The sequence below is a fragment of the Osmerus eperlanus genome, chromosome 6 (genome assembly GCF_963692335.1).
Source record: "Osmerus eperlanus chromosome 6, fOsmEpe2.1, whole genome shotgun sequence".
Classification (NCBI taxonomy): Eukaryota; Metazoa; Chordata; class Actinopteri; order Osmeriformes; family Osmeridae; genus Osmerus; species Osmerus eperlanus.
Genome location: NC_085023.1, coordinates 12,495,900 through 12,515,589, shown reverse-complemented (window position 1 = coordinate 12,515,589; position 19,690 = coordinate 12,495,900). Strand labels below are relative to the sequence as shown.

Sequence of the window (19,690 nt, the reverse complement as noted above, 5' to 3'; positions counted from 1 at the left end):
GCTATTCATTAAATACAAATTTCCTTGGGTTTTCTTTACAAGGACACTTGGCACTACTTTGTAAAAAATTAACAGCACTGAAGGACAATACCTGTACAGGTGTGTCATTTCCTGTTGGAAGCAACAGTAGCCTACTGTGTAGCACAGATTATTAAAATGCCCATTTAGTGTACTTCATTTCTTACAATAATGGCGCACGAAGAGGAACGTAAACACATGGAGAAATTTGCTGACCTGTCCAATCACGGTGAGTGTGTTAGACCACGATGTCACTGAAAGCTTTGTAATTATACGTTCATTTGTCTCTACGAAAGACTTGCGATTCAATCCTGCTACAAAAACGTAACATTAGCCTAACGAAATTACAGAAGGCAATTCGTTCTCTGGGTCCGAATCATATAGGTCCGAATAGTAAAGTCGACCATTCTAATGTGGGGATTGATTTTGGGGGCAAAGTTCAACATTAGAATGTGTCGCTGTCGAGAACTTATTTTTTGAAATGTCATTCATTTGGCTGATTGTTTCCGGACGTACTTTGAGATTTATTGACATTTAATTTTGACTTCATCAGAGAACAGTCATTCATCTCACCACCACCATTAGAATTTCTGCCAAATTGCCCAATGGTATCCGGTTGTGTAGGCAATGATTAAATCGTGTTATAGTTAGCAGTCGAGAGATATGAGACATCTGTTTACAGAAAGACTGCTGCTAACCTACTTATGAAAGTGGGGTTGTCGACACAGAATATACATTCAAGTGTTGACCTAGCAGAGTTGGACTAAGTCAGACTTTATCCTTTAATTCACCTGTGCAGTTCATAACCTGATGAATGTTGCACTTAGTCTGCAACCTTAACAAATACAGGATGAATCACTGTGTCAAGTGTTTTTAGTTACGTCACGTGGGAGAGAGGGGGAGGGACGGAGAGCTATAACACGATGTGTGGTATAGCAAAAGGGGTGAGTAAGCACATGTGACCTGAATGTTGTACCGTAGAGGAAATAGTACTTGACCTGGTTTGCAGATGGAAATATGACTTCAGAATCTCACTCTGGAGTAGAGCATCTCTGTCACAGCCAGGTTATGTTCTTTATTTTAGTGTCCTAAATCTTCTGTTTCTATCAGAGCAGTTGTACAACAGTTACCATACCAGGAGACATGTTCCACTTCGTTCAATACATCATTATTATAAAGTCGATGTACCTTGTGGGAAGACATTGCTAACTGTTTACTTTAACGCACAAGCAGTACTTTGAGACTAGAGTGTGATTCATTGTCATGTTAGACTTAAGTCATGAGCAAGTCACTTATTCTTTCCATGTGGCTGTTCTGTATTTAGAGTTAAGGAACTGGTAAAGATTCCAAAGGTTTTAATATGGGGCTTGTTGTTTCCTCCAAAGTGTGACTGGCTGGTACTGTTTGTGTCCCACAGCTATCCAAGAGTACGAGGGCCTTCAGAGGGAGCATGGGAGAGCAGAAATGGAGGTGAGTGTTTTAGAAGTCTGGGTGTTAGTAGAAGTCTACTGTTTTCTAATGGACATGTTGTATGGTGGTTCTTATACTCCACTAATCAACATTTGATAGGGATAAATAATTGATCATGTTCATTTACAACATGTTCGTATGTGCATAGATGGAAAAAAGGGACAGTGTGTTTTATATGGAGTGATGGGAGGGGGGGCGGGTCAGGGGGTCTGGGTGGTTGGATGGGGGTTATTGTATTGTATTGTAGTGCTGTGGCAGGCCTTATAATTGTATATGGCAGACATGGCTTGAGACAACACCCGGAAGGTAAATTCAGTGAATTTCCCCATAGTTCTTCAGTTCAGTTAATTTACTGTAGCATGACAAAACAAACATGAACTGTCTTAGGAATATGATGCTTTCCAAACTTATTGTACTGAACTAATGTGTTTTCTCACTCGAAAAGCCGTTCTTCTATCCCCCACTAAAAATGAAAATATAAATCTGTAATTTTAGAATTGTTTGTTTAAAGTCAATATAATTATAAACATATTTTCAAAGGAATCCTTTTCAGGAATACAGTAAATTACAATTGATTACTAAATTGATTGGTATCACCTTTTTTATTTCACTGCTGGATATGTGGACATATGTATGATTAAAACTTAGCTCTGGAAAGTTTTATTAGCAAAACAGCTACTTCAGCTATTTTGACAAAGAAAATATCTTAATGTTGAGCTCAAGTGGAGTGTGATGTCACATAGTCAGTCAAGGTAAACCACAAGGTAAAGTATTTTAACGTTTGTTTTTTTCCACTTGGGTTTATCAGTGCAAACGCATGCAGATAGAACGAGACGAAGCGGTCAATAGACTAAAGGAGTTTCAGCGAGGTGAGGTCTGATTCATAATATGTCTTTGCATCTGTTTGAAGTTTTTACACTCATATCTAATGCTGTTATTATGTTAAATGTTTTTCCTCCCTACAACATACTCAATATGACCCGGGTTGTTAAAGGTCTGTGACAACTTGATTTCTACCTTGATGACAAATCATATTGTCCAGTCATGCACCTATTTCTATTTTGTTGTATTGTTCATGCTGAGGTGGCCAACCAAGGCCAACCTGCTTACAATGTGGAATCCAAACGACTGACTCTTAAGGCCACATAAGATGTATAGAATGTGTACCTCAGTTATATCAGATTGTTTTTTAACGTAACTAAAATGTTGCAGAAAAACTGCTCGGCCTGTTATTTGAACTGTGGAATTCTTATAAGGGTACAATGTTCAATATACAAAATGTTAAAGGTGGTTCAAATAGTTTTCCTTTTATCAGGGCAGTTGTGGGGAATTTTATATGAATAATTTGGCCTTTGCTCATGTAGCCAGTGGTTCTCCAGCCAAAAATACATATTGTGTTTGACTTCCACTTTAATAGAGGATGCCTCGCAATGCCAAGCAGCTGCATATTAGGACCTATTACGTGATTTCATGGCTCTTAGAAAATTGCTCCTATTCACAACGAAACGGCGGGGGGAGAGAGGGAGAAAAAGCTCCCCAACACACAATCACGTCTTTTCAATTGGGGATGGCAAGGTTGATGACAACATGACCATTGTGTTATAATGATAACACCACAAAGGCATCTGCCCCCCTCATCAAGGCTTCGGTGCGGCTGCAGATACAATTTAATTCACTGCTCTGTCGGCGGCGCTGATACCATTATGCGCCACGTCGACACAGGGGTAATCACTGTCTTGGAGGGGAAAAAAGAGGAGTGGGAAAAAAGATGGAGTGATGATGGGGAGGCTAAAACTTACAATTAAGACTGCCAATTCTGACATGTAAGAACCCCCGTCGCCACACACTTGTACACTTTCCACTTCCAGCGCTGTTTATTTACCATGTCTACCAGTAATTATAATTAACGTGTCATTTAGTTCAAGGCGTCCTTTGCTGGTTTTGAGTGTGGCTGGGCATTATAGAGTCTGTGAAAGAGCGGAAAGAGAGAGAGGCCGGGGATGAAACTGGCAGCTAAGTGCTATTGAATGACTGACGTGGAGAGGACGCGAGAGGAACTTTGATATCGCGAGGCACAGGCCTACCAAGTTTTAATTAGGTGTCATTGGAAAAGGAAAATACCAAACCAACGGCATTCATTTCTATTTTTCCCCTTCGACCACAATGTTTAATTAGTTAAGTGGCAGTAAGCCCGTTCTCCTATAGCCAGGGTTTTTTGATAACAGCTTCAAATTATGTCAATGTTTGGAACATTAAGCTTGTGACATGTCTTTGAATTATATATTTTTTTCTCTACGAACTAGCTAAAGGGGATATTTTGTACCTTACAGTTCTTGAAAGGTCTTTGAAAAGAACATCAGTTGTTCCTATTAAAGAGATAGATCTGTTATTTTGATTTGTGTCTTTACTATCGATTAAGACAGAATTACGTTTTAATCTTAAACGATAGAAGATGAAAGCACAGCGATTTTTTGTTGTTGACAAAACACACATAATTATTATAAGCCTACCAACATTAAGTTCATTTAAGGAGACAGATATGTAAAATAGCTATCCCTTTATCTTTAGACCATTATTACATAAATATTAATGGTTTCACCAGACTGTCCTACTAGACAGTTTTATAAGAAGCTTTTGTTAGGAATTTCTTTTTGTAGGTACATTTGACTGTCCATTTGAATGGACAGTCTGGATCATGTAAGGAGATAATAATATGTGTCAATAAGTGATACAGTAATGAAGTCTGTAGACAATTGAGACTAATAAAGTATAAGCACATTACTAGAAATGAAGACAATGAAATTAAACTGATTTCTTAATTGTGAAGAAAGGTGAATTAAGGTCAGCCAAGTTCAGCAACAAAACTGGAATGCACTAAGCATCAGTTTCAAACATTATCGTTTTAGTCTGAATACATTTCTATTGGTTAATCACTCTTCTTGTCTGTCTGTGTTCAGCCACAGTGTATCAAAATGAAGAGCAAATGTAGTGTATATGATGTTGCTTTTTGTAAGGAGAGAATGATGAATAAATCGAAAGCATTGGTCTTGTATCTGAATTAGCATATTCTCTAAAAGGAGCACATGCACGCAATCATTCATAGGATCCCATTCACTGAGTTTCTTTACATGGCATTTTGACTGAATGTAAATATGAAAAACATGACAGAGGGTTTATTGTAATATCTGAGTCAAGTTGAAAATTGCAGTGTGTATAATTTAATTTTGAACTGGGTGTGGGGAGTAATATTTAATTCTGAAAGATAATTCCACCAAAATGCCACTTTGTCTGTTGTTCATTCCAATGTATAAAACACTCTAAACAAGACGTTATTTTGCCTATATACACTTCCATGTTCCATCCTAGTTACTTTATCAATGAAGACAAGTGATCCAGTTCAAGTGTCAGCCAAACACTCCAGCCATTTCAATATCTCTACCATGTTACATAGATGAGGGTTATAGTTTGGACCCCAGGTTGTTTATATTTTTGTCCACCATCTGTAATTCATCTACAGTTTCATTTGTATCATCGTATATGGTCAATACATCCCTGGATACATACTGTTTTGATCATTTTATTTGTACATACTTAGCAACTACTCTGGCAGTCATGAAAAATCCCAGTTATAATAGACCACAGGTGACAGATAAGTGTTTGTTTTGAATCTTAATTCCTTATATAGTTGAAATAAATGTACAGTTTTGTCATTCATTAATTTTTGAATACCAGGCAATTTTATTAGTCACTGCACTTTGCAAAAATAATATTCAAAGTTGCAATTAGATCCAAACCATAGATCAGGCCACGTTGTATCAATTTTCTCATTTGTTGATTAAGGCAATACTTTGTGTTCCAGGCTATATACAGTATATAATAAATTATTTTGAATGAATATGAAATATAATGTACCGTATAATATTTCTATGTATTTTTTCTCCCTCTAACAGTGTCTCATATGGTTATTGAAGAAGTAAACACTATTCAAGAGAACCTTGAAATTGAGAGAACGTGCAGAGAAAATGTGGAAGTGCTGGCCTCCAAGGTATGTCAAATGACCATTTATATAATTTTGTTATGCTTTTTCTTCTTTTTTGTTTCCTTTTTTAACCAACATGACCCTCATGTGTCATGTGCCATCGGTTGTAGTCCACTTTGTTAGAGTTAAAATGGCAGCACCTGACTCTTGCGATGCAGAGCACACTTTTTGGGTGTACTGCCTGCCAAAATGTTTGTTGTGATTAGGAATGGGCAGGCTGGTGCAGAGTGATTTCTCAGCTCACTGCTGGACTCATCACGGTAATCATTACCCACACAATTTTCGGACAAAAGCCCCCCTGGATCCACCTGGCAGCGTCGGCTTGGGGGACTGGTGGGCAAGTAGGGATTTGTCTGTGTATGTGTGTCATGGCTTTTCAGCTTCTGCTTTCTCCTCTTTCACAACCCTTTTGCTTTCCTCCCATTTCTCTCATTCCTACCTTTTCCTATTTGTCTTTCTTATAATTCTCTTACTCTGTCAACATAGATACATAATCGTAATCACAATTTACAACAGAATTTCATATCGGGTCTCTATTGGATTAGCATCTATTCATTACATTATAATGTTAAAGTCTGTTCAATATAGACAAGGAATAATCATTTGTCGATATTGTCTATCATAATGTAATATATCATTCACATATTGACTCATCCTGTTTCTCTTCAATCCATAGAATTGCTTTCCCATATCATATAAATAAATTGATCAGATTGATTCATCGCTCTAGCATATTAAAACACTGTGGGGTCTGTGTCTCTTGCAAACATAGATTAAATAAATAATTGTGGTGATGCAACTCTGTCAGTTACAGTATCAGTGATTTGTTTTGTGTTACAATCTGGGAATTGTGATATGGCTGAGGTGTGGCTGAAAACCAAATCAGTTTAGGAAGATGAGGAGTGGAGGCCAGAGAGTGCCTGTAGAAAATGTAATGAAGTTTACTACTTGCAATTCTAAATGTGGCACGGTGTAGACATAAAACAACATTATAGAACTCCTAAATGGCTCAGACCAGCCTTGTAAACACAGCTTTGTTCGCATTTGTCTCAAGCACAATGTTCCAGCTTTCATTCACTATGATGACAGACATGCTTTTATTGAATCGACTCAAAATGGAATATGTCTTTGAATGAACTAAAAGAGCAGAGAACCTTGAATATCATGTTATTTTGTTTGTGCTCTATTGTGCTTTGTGGAGTGGACATTGAGGTCACAGCAAATAACAGACAGAAAGGTCTAGAAAGAATTTACTATATGGAGTGGACATTGAATTCCATACTGTGGAACAAAACAAAAGGGTGTATAAAGATTGTAAAACTCATATATGATAAGTAACAATCAATTTGTGGAATTGTTGCAGATCTACAATGGAGATATCACATCTTGTAAGCTGACTTTGCTTCCCTTTATTCATTGACCATGTCTTTGTTTCTTTGTTAAAAGGAACACAGCAGTACCAAGCCATAATTTATACCCACTAAAATGGATCACAAATTGAAAGAGGCAGCAGTGGAGCATCACTGACTTACTATTTACCCCATCTCTCAAATACGGCAGAGGCCATTTTGGGTTCTTTAAGGGCATGCTGACTAAAAGCATGCTAGGCAATGCTCATTTCAACCACTCTTTCTCTGTCTTTTCTTGGTTCCCTTTATCAAGCTGCACCAGCACTCACGTTTGCCTCTCTCCAGGGGCCTCAGTGCCTCTGGAACCTCTTGGTTTGAGCCACACTTTCATTGCAATCTACTGTACCTTAGCTCCTTAGCTTCTTTCTGGGACAAAACATACAGTATTTAGTATATATGGCACAGTTTTTCACCTTGCTAGGTGTAATGCAAAACAGTCCCCAGTGTTTCACATTTCTCTTTTGTTGAATGTGATATGGTACTGTATGCTACAACAGATGAACTAGTAAGGTGACAAGTTACGTGACATGCCATACTGAGTAGGAGTGTGTTTTAACCATAACCACTTGCTATTTCTATAAGGATCTGTTTGTTCACTATCATTCATAGCTTATGTTTTAGGTTCATAGCTCATTTACATTTAAATCAGACAAAAATATTTTGGAAGATATTACAAGAGAAAGACATACAAATCTACCTCCCTTTCTTCTTTGTTTAATATCCTTGTTTTCCAATGTTGGTCATTTTGCCGCCCCAAGTCCTGTAGGAAAAAGGAGGAAAAAATACTATTGAACATTTTGAATTAAAAAGCAATGATAGAGGGTGGATGTTATTTGCAACCAGTCAAATCAGAGAGCAATTGCGACGTGTTACATTCTTGTGTTGATGTTTTATCAAAGAAGATAAGAGGGCCGTGACTTTGTAATTGTGACCTCTGTAGCGTCCGTCCACAAGCCAAGGCCTGATTTCTCTGAGTATGTAATTTCATTCATTCGCACTCATCAATTGTAGATTATTATCAAAAGAGTGTGATTCTGCGTTATGTGTTGTTGATTGCATTTCAAGAAAGATGCACTCTGAAGGGCATCATCAGAAAATGGAATTGCTGCAATCTGCTCAGACCGGGACATCATTAATAAACGCTCCTTTTCCATATCTCAGCTTTCTCTCAGCTTTATTCTCCGGACACATGTTCTTCGTGAAATGACATCAAGAAATATGCATAATTTGCATCCATCTTCTTTCTGTGGGGCTCAGTCTTCACTTAGTGGTAGTACCCTTAATTGACTCACATGGTAATCTCAATGATAGAACTTTTAAAAAGGGAACATTCCATAGTGGAAGTTCAATAGCAATGGCTTTAGCAACACATCAAATTGCCAAGCATCTGACAAGGGAACGTGTGAGACCATACCAGCACAAAGTGCCATCCAGGAGTGGTGCATGTAAATAGGCATGTTTCTCAGAGCCCTGTGATTATCTCTAAAAGCAAAGATATTCTAGGCTTTTTCTCCCCAATGTCACAACTACTAATAAGATGTATGTTATTTCATACCTGAGTATGGCTTTTTCACTTCTTCCCTTGGGATATTACTTCCAGGTACAGTGTGTGATTAAGGGGAGTGAAGAGATTGGAGCAGCCTTTCATCTGGCATATCCTGCACACCATCACCTATTATGTTAGATTTGTTTCCTCATAGGATTCATACAAAATATCCTTGAGACAGTCTGCACTGATAAAAATGTACCGTATTTTTCGGAAATAAAGCAGCGGTTTTTTTCCCCCGATTTAAAAATGTTCTCGTGGTGCAGTTTATATTTCGAAGCAGCTAGCATATTTTTATTTAAAAAACAACGGTAGAAACACTTTTTTCATGAATGCTATTTAACCTGTTAAGGAGTAGCGTCGCACATATGTGATCGTCCCACATTCGGCGTATTATACCGTGTTAATATAATATAGCGTGTAGGTAAGGGATAATGTCGCATATGCGATTTTGAACATTCCAACTGAATATTTTCCGATGGACAAAAACTATGCCACAAACGCTTTAGTATGGCTTCAAAATGTACTAATGAGAAGGCTATGGTAGTAGCATTGCTACGAGTATTATGCTAGCTAACTTAGCCCGGAAGCTAACTAAAGCTAGCTAGCTACCGTTTCTGAAAAATAACTTTCTACTTTGGGGACCGTCGGAAATATTTATAACTCACGCGTCTAAAGGTAAATATGAGTTAACTGAATTCCCAGGCAATAGAAAACATACATTACGCACTTAATTTTGTTTTCGAAGTGTGTTACACAATGGCATGCTGTAAGATTATGGAACGCCAACTGTGCCAAAACGTCTGAATTCTCGTTTGTGTACAGACGTTACATTTTAACGTGTACATACGTCAATTTTGACGTCTGTACACGGCCGTTTTTTAACGTCTGTACACGTTTTGATGTCTGTACACGTTAAAATGTAACGTCTGTACACGAATGAAAATTCAGACTTTTTGGCACAGTTGGCGTTCCATATAAGATCGCCTATACTCGTGCATTGCTTGGTATCATTGTTCCCGGATCAAGTGCGGCATATATTCTAGTGCGGTTTATACTCAGATTTACAAACACAAAGCTCCCATTCTGGTGGGGTGCGGTTTATAGAAAATGCGGCTTATTTTCCGAAAATACAGTATGTTATATAAATTCTTGTGTTTCTACGTTGTGGATTCCATGCATACTGAGTTGGTATGCAGCAACCAGTCTGAAAAGATGCCAGTCTCATAACAGCATTTAGGTGCCCTTGAGAACACCACTCGTCTCCTTGAGTGTAACAAACCATCAACTAAATCTGATTTAAGTGTAACAACTAGAATATCTTATTTATATATAAAAAAAATATTTGTTGGACATGGATTACGGCCCCTTACCTTTCATCTTCCAAGGTTACTTGCATGTAGGACCACTTTTAATTGTAGTATCATTCAATGTAAAGGTCTCTCGCTTTCTTTTTCTCTCTTACCAGTTGAAACGAGAGAATCGCTCCCTGAAGAGGAAGAGTATGCTATTACTCTCTCACCTGGGATCAGAAACTATTGCTGAGATCAGGTTGGAAGATGAAGAGAAGGAAGAAGAAAATGAGGATTGGGGCAAGGCCTGCTCCTCTGCCCAATGCCAAAGCATCATCACAGGTACTGGGTGTCATCTTGGCACCTGTGCATGTACTTTAAATGCATACACCAGTAGACGCTGTTGTCAAAACTATTCCCCAGACTGGGCCATCACTAAAATAAATCCTATTGGTTATATGATTTTCATGTAAGATTTTTATTGAAGGAATATGCCCAGTTCTCATTTGATTGAACCAGTATATCCTGCACTCTAAGACTGAAACAGTATTTTCATTTTCATGGACCAGAGCTAAGTGATAAATTGAAGTTGACGCTAGAAGAGAAAAAACAAGTGGCCATTAATCTTGAGGGAACAAGAGAGAAACTAAAGGACCTCAGAGAAGATGTAAGTTTACATGGAACTTTGAGAAGATGGTATTTTTGTAACTGAGATTCTTGACTTAAAATATAGATTTTCCAGAACAGAAAGAATTCTGTACACGGTATATTTACTGCCGTTTAACTATCGTCAGTATAGTGCAAAGAATGTAAATCCAGAACGTCCTACAATGAAATGGCTTTCACTATCTTAAAATTCAGTTGCAGCTAAATCATGCCTAAATCCTACTAGTGTAACAAATCAATTAATGACACAATCCAGTGAATTGAGTTCCTCCCTTCTCTCTCCGTCTTTATCCATATTGTAGCTGCAGAAAGAAAGACATGATAATACGGTTTTGATTGCTGAGACGGTGCGACAAAAGAAGCACTTGGAAAAATACAACAGAGGTCAGCGATGGTCTGCTTCGATGGAATATTGTCATGTCGATCACTGGCGCTTGTCCCTGGAAACAAGCATGACATCTGTGTGCACCTTCAACGCTAAGCAATTAAGAGACCCGACTCTCCTGCTCTCTTTGTGCACAGTAACCTTGAGTGGTGTTATATTTTATAAAAAGAAGAGTCAAAGTCTGAACCTACCTCCATGTGCAGGAAAAGCTGGGTGAAACTTCATGACTGGAAGCACATATCTCCCACAGATAATGCCTAAATTGGCTAAATCACTATTAACCCTTGTGTTATCTTCGGGTCATTCTGACCCATCAGTCGTTGTGACCCACCGTCGTATTGCGACATCTTTACCGCATACAAAAACAAAGTAAAGCATTTTCTTTTAACCATTGGGCTGTCTCAGACCCCCCACATTGCGAAGGTTAAAAGAAAATTATTTTTATTTGTTTTTGTATTGGGTAAAATTGGGTAAACACAACGATGGTTCGTTATGAACCTTTGGGTCATGTGACCCGAAGGCAGCACAAGGGTTAATAAGTCTCTTGACTGGCTGAATGGAATGCTGGCTGGTGGATGTGTTTGCTTGCTTTTAAGACAGCACATTTCTTATTAGAAGGAGGTATATAGAAAACCTTCTATAGGTTTTCTATATTCTGCATCTAGACAAACCCCTAAGTTTAGTTACTAATAGCCAATCAAGGAATTCCTAAAGGCAACGTCTATAGTTCTGAAACCCTGTTAAAGTTTTTACCATCGTTAGAAGTTTTAACCATCATTTCAGACATTTTCTCTATGAGTATATATTTACTTATATTTTACTGATCATTCATAGCAGGTATACTGATTTATTTATTTTTATTGTTCTCATGTTGTTTATATACAAATGATTTAAGTAGGCTTGCAAGTCATAACAAAATGCTACCAATGATTTCTACCCAGTGTCCTTGTACGCAGTGGAGGAGTATGAATCCTTGCAGGAGAATCTGAACCTAGAGAAAGACCTCAGGGCAGAGGCAGAGAACTTTGCAAGAGAGGTAAATCATATCTCTTTTTCTCTCACCTCTCTTGTTATATCTCTACTTTTGTCTGTAACCATAATAGGTTTAGCAGCTTTGGATGGATATTTTGGTCTGCTCAACATGCCATCTCAGCTGTGATTAACATGGCGTTGGTCTAATCCCATTTCACACACCTGATCATCCACCTGTTGATGCTAATGACTCATCATCGCTTGGATATTAAAGCCTGCAATGTTTTTATATTATATTATAAAATACAGCCATTAGTTCAATCACATTGGGCAATTTAATCACTGAATTAATAAAACAAAGTAGCCACATAGTGCCACTAGTCAAGACATATGTTTGTGAGTTTTTTATTTTATTATTGTTGTAGCTTTGTTAAGCCTTGTACAGTAAAGTCATCTTTGCGATTTGGTAGAACAACCTCAGAAGGTATTTGTGATTGAGATGGAGATTCCTATAGTGGCGATGCTAGCTCTGGTGTCTTGTATGACTGTATAGATGTTGGTTGAGCAGAGGAAGCTGAGAAGACAAAGTCAGGTCCTGCTGCAGAGTACGAGTCCTGGTGAGGCCCTGCAGTGTGCCCTCAGTGATGTCAGCAGACTCACTGAAGCCCTGGAGAGAAACACACTGGAGCACCAACAACAGGTCAGACACCAGCAACATGTGATAACCTGTGGGCCTAATCCCTTCATAACCACCCTTGAATGAATGTTCGTTATCAGGCTTCTGCTGAGCTAAATAATGACTTAATCATTTGAATCATGTGTGTTGGAGCAGGGAAACGTCTAAAACATGACAGGGGTCATTGAGACTAGGGTTGAGAACCACTGGCTTAGATGTTTGAGACAATGTATATTGTTTCACTTAAAGATTGTTATTCTTCCTATTTTCCCTGAGATCGATATATGTATCAGTAATAGAAAAAATAGCAATTGACTGGCAAGATGGTCTTTGAATAGTAATGGCAGCTTCCAGCTCTCTGGGCAGCAACTTGCTAGATCCATAATGATGAGGAGCATTGCGAGTGCCATTCACTCTTGTGCGTGCTTACATTCATGAAAACAATTACACAGGAGTGGGATCAGTGATCTCTCTGGGTCTAGGAGTGGAGGTGAGCCAGACCCTCCATTTAAAGAACAATTAACACATTATCTGAGAAAAAAAAGAAAAAAGAATGTGTACTGGCACCAGCCCAAAGCTACTTATCAGCTATTATCACCACAGGAGCTGTTTATGGCAGGGGCTTTGAAAAGCTTACTTCCTGGTCAATCTCTTTTTAGGAAAAGACACACAGTTGCATGGTTCATTGCGATGTTCCAAGTTGTGTTTCAGCCTGTCTTGAAAAAGGATGGCAAAAAAATCACTTATTTAATGGGAATGTCATTGACAGTATGAGTATCAGTTTGACCAGAGCATCACTTACATTTATAATACATCCGTCACTATTTCTCAACGTCAAGGGTAGGACTTCCTAAAAGCACTACTATTCAAACTCATGATAAGAAATGATGTGCGTGTGTGTCCAGATGAAGGTGATGGAGGAGCAGCTTCGAGGCAGCGTGCTGCAAAAGGAGGTAGTGGCATTACAACATCAACTGGAACTAGTGGAGGAGGAGAAGAACGAGAGCAGGAGGACGTGCTTCAAGGCTGAGGGGGAGGCCAAGGATCTCCGCTATATGGGTGAGTCAGTATTGGGAATTGAAGGACTGAACATAACATAAGAACAGCATAAACCATAGCGTGTTTCTCTTAATCTGGCGTAGGAAGGTTATAGCAATAGTAGGTCAAAATGTTTCGGTTATGACCACAAAATGTATTTGTTCCCTCAAAGCACTCTGTGTCCAATAGCAGTTAAAGAAAGACCTTCTTTTTTGATGGATCAGTCGAGGAACTTCAGAAGAAACTCCAGGCAGTGATGAACCCGCCTCTTGCTTCAGCTTTGCCTCCTCCTCCCCCCCCCCCACCCCCACCCCCTCCACCCATTTCACAACTGCCCTCCAACCCTCTCAGGTGAGATGTCCATGTACCATGCCCTCTTAACACATTCATAATATTATTACGATTCTTCGATCAACAGCATGAACCAAAGTCATACAGAGTGTCTGACAACAAAATTGGTTTAGAGTTTTGCTAACTCGGGACCATAAGAAATACATTACATCAAACTATCAATCAACCTTAGCAAGAATTGGGATGTTCTAAAATGAATGCCTTGCTTCATATTAACTGTCATTTTACAGTGCACTTCTATCCATGCTCGTCAAAAGAAAAGATAACAGTAACAACATTCCATTAGTGGTCCAAGACTCCTCCAAAAAGCCAGGTACTGTTCAGATCTTCTAGAACTCTCAAAACTTACGATTTCCTAAATTCCTTTGCTCCATCAGTTGTTGTAGCAATCATCCAAAGTCAGGCATTATTTGTCTCTAAACACTGAACATTTGAATGGACATTTTTTGTTCAGAAATTGTTGTTAGGAGTCATTATGCATGACTTCAATTACAAAATATACAAATATTACAAAATAACAAATCAAGTAGCTGAACAGCATAAGAAAGTGGTACTCTTTGTTGGTTGATTTCATTGTGGACCTAAATGTGTAAGTTACTAAAAGTAACAAAATACATATTGTGCTTGGTTATTCCTCTGTGTAGCCTTTTAAATATTGCTTGATTTTATTCCATCTTAAAAAATGTATAACCTTTTTCACAGTTGGAGTTAAGTTAGAATAAAATGTACTCCTGTACAAATATAAAAGCCCACATCAAGATCAACAAGGACAGTGTCGGATTATTATTTATGAATTGAGCATTGACTACTCAGGTCAGTTTGAGTACCATTCTTCCATTTTTAGTTACATTCTTCCATTTACTTGAACAAAAGAAAACCTTGAATAGTTTGAGCAGATGAGATCTATGAACATACAAATGTTTTTAACCATTGTTTTTTTTACTGGTACACTGTCCCTTAATGGGTTTTTTTTAATGCCAAAATGTGGCTACCCCTTGACAAATAGCATATTATTTTGTATTTCTTTTAAACTAATTATGTAAATGCAGTCTCTCTAGGTTATGGAAAAACTAAATGTTCAGCAAACATTAATGCATAGTTACTTGTTATGCCATAAATTGAACAACAACAAAAACATTGTGGTGTGTGAAAAAGTTTGGGAAACCTCCTTTGTGATTAAGTAACATTAACTCTGACAGATAATCACAGCTTGCAAATGCTTTTTGTAGCCAGCAAAAAGTATTTCAACTTTTGTATTTTAAATTTTCGCCCATTCTTCCTGGCAAAAGATTTCTAGTTCTGCAATATTCTTGCATGCACAGCTCTTTTAAGATCTACCCACAAATGTTGAAATATGTTTGAGTCAAGGGATTGTGATGACAATTCCAAAAACTTTCAGCTTGCAGTAGCCTTCGAGTAGTCAATTGTGGATTTTTAGGTACTGTATGTTTAGGATCATTATCTTGTTGTAGAAGCCATCCTCTTTTCAGCTTTATCTTTGTAGAGGTTGTGATGTTTGCTTCCAGAATATGCTGGTATTTAGAAGAATCCATTCTTCCCTCCACCAGTGCAATGCCCCTTGCTGCAACACAGCTCCAAAGCATGATAGATCCGCCCCATGCTTCCATGAAATGCTGCTCCTTATTTTCTCTAAACATACCTTTTCTGGTTGTGGCCAAAGAGTTATATTTGACCTTCATCAGTACACAGCACTTGTTTACTAAATACATTAAGCTTCTGTAGATGATCTGTTGCATACTTCTGATGTTGGATTTTATTCTGAGGACGCAGGTGAGGTTTTCTTCTGCTGATATGAAGGTCTTGTTTGTGCAAGCATTGCTGCACAGTGGAATGGTGCACCATTATTCCTGAGTCTGCTAAACCTTCCTGCAGGTTTTTGCCTTTCTGACCTGCATACGAGCGGTTCCCTCCTAGAGTTTTCTTGGTCTTCCTGATCTAATTTTGACCTCCACAGTTCCCCCAAACTGCCATCTCTTAATTACATGTCCCGCTCTTGAAACGGCAAGCTGACGGCGCTTTGCTGTCGTCTTTTGGTAGTTCTACCTTCCTTTGCATTGTGGGCATGAATAACTTTTATTGTCAGAGTCTTACGCAGTTGGTTAAAGGACCCATAGTGGCTGAGTGCTTGCACAAGGTTTGAAGTCAAGAGCATTTGTAAAGCTTTGAAATTGGCACTAGCTGACATTTACTAATTGTTGACATGCCTCAGGCCTAATGATCTGACTAAGGTCGGAGACCTTGTAAAATGAATCTGACACTTTGGGAACTCTAGGGGTCCAAACTTATTCAATTTATGACTCAAAAAGTAACCATGCATTAAGTTTTACTGAACATAGCAAGTTTTTTTTCTATAATGTAGAACAGGGGTTGGCAACCTTTTTCATGTAAAGAGCCATCTTTTCATTTTTCAACTAAATTAGGGTGCATTGGGAGCAACAATGGATGAATATCTTAATTTGAGTCTATGTTAGATTGGGCTAGGCTCCACTGGTAGAGTTAGATGGGCCAACAAAATCTGCACGTTCGTAAAGGTCCATGATGCTCATTGTTGCACCCTATGGCTGCATTCCAAAACCCTATTTGTGATTCCTAAGTTTTAGGCTACTTACTATTAATTGTATAACAAATCAAAAAAAATTGTGGGAGCCACATAATAAGTGGTTAAGTAACCCCGGGTTGCCAACCCTTGAGACAGATTCTTGGATGGAAAGAAATTGCCAATAATGTTTTTTGTCAAGGGAAGCCAAACCTTTGCATACAGTTGTATAAAAACACATTTTTATACCGTTTAGAGGCAAATTTTTGCTATCAATCTTTTGATTGTGTAATTTTCAATTACAAGTTTTGGAATGAATGATTGTCAACTACAGCTCTGCTATTTTTTAAGATTACGTTTCTTTTGACGTTGAACTTTCCCCACTGGAACAAAGTACAAAGTACTGTCTTTGTAATGTCTGTCTTGCAAAGAATTGAAGGTTCTCTATTCAAAATTCTCAACAGCACTGCAGCAATGGCTGGAGTCTCAGTTTTCTAAACACTTTCATGTTCATCTGGACCTTCTAATAGAATACTGTTCTGTCTATAATAACCTCTCCAGGAGTATTGTTGGTTATAATAGAATAGGTGGAGATAGCAAGCTCCTTTTTGTCCTTGTCCCTCTCACTATCCATCTGTGTCTGTCTCAGAGCCGGACATCAGGCAGCAGGCGGTGAACGAGATGATGCAGAGAATCAAGAAGGGGGTTGCCCTCCGTCCTGTAGGCCAGTCACCCAACAGGGCCAGACCCATACAGGTACAGTGTCTTCTCACTGGTGGCCACATAGCAGCGCCACAGTAGTCCTCAGAGCAATAAACTGTCTGCTGTCTGATGAAAGACTATGGCTGAATGACCAAACCCGTCAGGACCATTGTTGCACAACTGCAGCACTCTTCTGTGCTAAAATAGACTGTACTGTAATACTGTAGCATCTGTTCAGACAGGATTATTAAATGATTAAATATTATTAAATTACTCTATTGACATTTTTTTTTTAAATCCTTTCGAAAAACACTGGCTCTTTTTAAGGTTTACGACATCTTGAAATGCATGTTGTTGTTGGCTTTCTTACACTACTCTACAAAATGATGTACCATGAAAAGTTATACCTTGACTTTTACAATTCAATGTTATGTTTCCTTGGTTTCAAATGAAGGCATGAAATCCCCAGGTTATTGTACTTGTACTTTTGTTATTGTGACCAGATGCATAATTTAGCCTCACGTAGTTTGATGGATAACTGGAGCAAATTATAGAAAATAGGACTAATGTGTCTATTTTCAGTTTATTCCAAAACCTTTCTATCTTCTTTTGCTTTTACCAGAGAGAAAGAGTTCCCTCTAATTCTGCCATTCACGAACTTAAAGGAATTCTGGTAATGTACTTCTTGGTGGAACATTTAGATGAAATGTCAAATGTATAAAACTCTGTTGCTTAACTTTTTTGGGGTTTTGTTTTTGTTTTGTGTTTGTCCAAACTGAAAGCTAGCAAGGAAAATCTGTTGGCAATTAAAAAAGGAAATATCACATTTAAAATCCAATTTATGTTGATAAGACCATAATAGAAATTTGTTCTTTAAAATTTACAGGAGACTATTAAAAGACCCTCCCCCCAACCTAAAACAGAATCTCCGTCAACAAACAATGAATCAGAGCTGGAGAGAATTCTTCAGAGACGACGGGGCACATTCAAGACCCCACTGGATAGTAGTGAGTTTCTTTTTTGTATTGTACTGCTTAAGTCTTATAAACTGTGACTTTATGTGCTGTTAGGAAACAGTATTTAGTTTTGTGCAAACATTTCTTAGAGATAGTAAAACTGTACAAGATATTGTTAAAACGTAAATTATTTGTTCATTATTCACATGCGGTAGATAGGACCTGCAGTAATGTTTCTATAATGTTCCTAGCAACATAGGTTCTCAACATAAGTGCAATAAAAACAATCATGTTATTCTAAAGAAAAAAATAGGAATTTATCTGGTCTATACAAACTTTTTATCTAATCTTCCCTCTGAACTGTACGTTATACTTGTGTGCAATGTCCAGTAGATCATTATGTATCTCACAGTGAGCAGGTTGATAAAGCTTTCATTAACATAGATTGTAGAGCATTGCTTGCGGTTTGGTTGTTAATAGGTGGCTACAGTGAGAGGAGCTAGGGTTGGTGCTTCCTTTATCTGTACTTTATTGTTGAATCTCCTGATTACTCGGCAATCAATAATGTGTCCAATATCGCAACAAAACTGTCACCCTGAGACATTTCTTTTTAAAGCAGAAACTCAAAGCCAGGCGTACGGGAGCCGTATCTAATGGAATATTTGGATTGTAACTGTGAGCCCAAATGGTGTTCACATGTATGTCTGTGTGTCCTTGTACTGGTCCCCCAGCCTCCCCTCAGACCTTCCCCAGCAGTGTGCTAGACCTTACCAGAGTGAAACAAGCCCAGCGCCAGCCCACACATATCTCCCAGGACTCCAGCCCATGTTAGGCCCAACAACTGATCTGATGGCTGGGTGCTTCAAAGGCCCTGAGTGTAAGTATGGTTCACATGCTTCAGTCTTTTAATGTTGAATTAGGCCTAGCAGGAGGCTGTGTAGACACAATGTCTACACATATGTAAATACATCTGGATTTTTCCCTTTGGATGATTCCAATGAGGGGTTTCATCTTATCTACACAGCATTTGCCAAACACAGGCCCTTCCCTGCTATACACCGTAGTTACTAAGTCAATGGGAATTACCTTCAGTCTGAGGTATAAAGCTGTATGTAAAGGAATGAGTCAAATGTGGGTAATTTCCCTGCATACATTTCTAAACAGTTGAGGTGTGCCTTAAACTACAGATTGTATTCTGAAAAGTAATTTACCTTTCCAAGATGGCTTTGCAAGCACACAATTGTAAGAAGGATTATGATATACAGTACATTGTTCTGTTGGGGAAAAGGTTGTCAGGCACACCATTCTAGTGGAGACAATCAGTTTAGGCTTTGGGATAGGTTCTGACTCTGAGTATTAGAATAGCTGCTGTTTGAAAAGAGAGTTAACACAAACCTCAACATAATGCATAGTTGCTACACCGTGACCAATTCAGACACACTGTGGTATTAGCAACGTCTCTCTAAGCATGAAGGTCAGAGGACAGAATTGATAGAGAATAGAGATAGACAAACAGTCAACAGGTGTTCCTTTAATTCATTTAAATCAGGCACATACTGCATCATAGACCAGACCGTCACAGTATTTTAAGAAAAACTACAGGACTCCTACAA

At 38.3% G+C, this 19,690-nt stretch overlaps 1 protein-coding gene across 3 annotated transcripts in view; it reads left to right on the top strand.

Moving 5' to 3' along the window:
* The first annotated feature begins 61 nt into the window (after positions 1-61).
* Positions 62-19,690, top strand: part of shtn1 (shootin 1) — a 23,182-nt gene continuing 3,553 nt past the window's right edge. For 2 of the 3 annotated variants that reach the window (XM_062463551.1, XM_062463553.1), the window contains exons 1-16: positions 62-247; positions 1,436-1,488; positions 2,297-2,357; positions 5,439-5,533; positions 9,951-10,116; positions 10,344-10,441; positions 10,743-10,824; positions 11,767-11,861; positions 12,351-12,497; positions 13,379-13,532; positions 13,736-13,862; positions 14,093-14,175; positions 17,069-17,175; positions 17,744-17,794; positions 18,008-18,130; positions 18,802-18,954. In XM_062463551.1, the coding sequence (XP_062319535.1) occupies positions 190-247; positions 1,436-1,488; positions 2,297-2,357; positions 5,439-5,533; positions 9,951-10,116; positions 10,344-10,441; positions 10,743-10,824; positions 11,767-11,861; positions 12,351-12,497; positions 13,379-13,532; positions 13,736-13,862; positions 14,093-14,175; positions 17,069-17,175; positions 17,744-17,794; positions 18,008-18,130; positions 18,802-18,909 (1,608 nt within the window). In that variant the 5' untranslated portion in view covers positions 62-189 and the 3' untranslated portion in view covers positions 18,910-18,954. The remainder of the gene's footprint in view (positions 248-1,435; positions 1,489-2,296; positions 2,358-5,438; positions 5,534-9,950; positions 10,117-10,343; positions 10,442-10,742; positions 10,825-11,766; positions 11,862-12,350; positions 12,498-13,378; positions 13,533-13,735; positions 13,863-14,092; positions 14,176-17,068; positions 17,176-17,743; positions 17,795-18,007; positions 18,131-18,801; positions 18,955-19,690) is intronic. The other variant, XM_062463554.1, reaches the window with a different exon arrangement.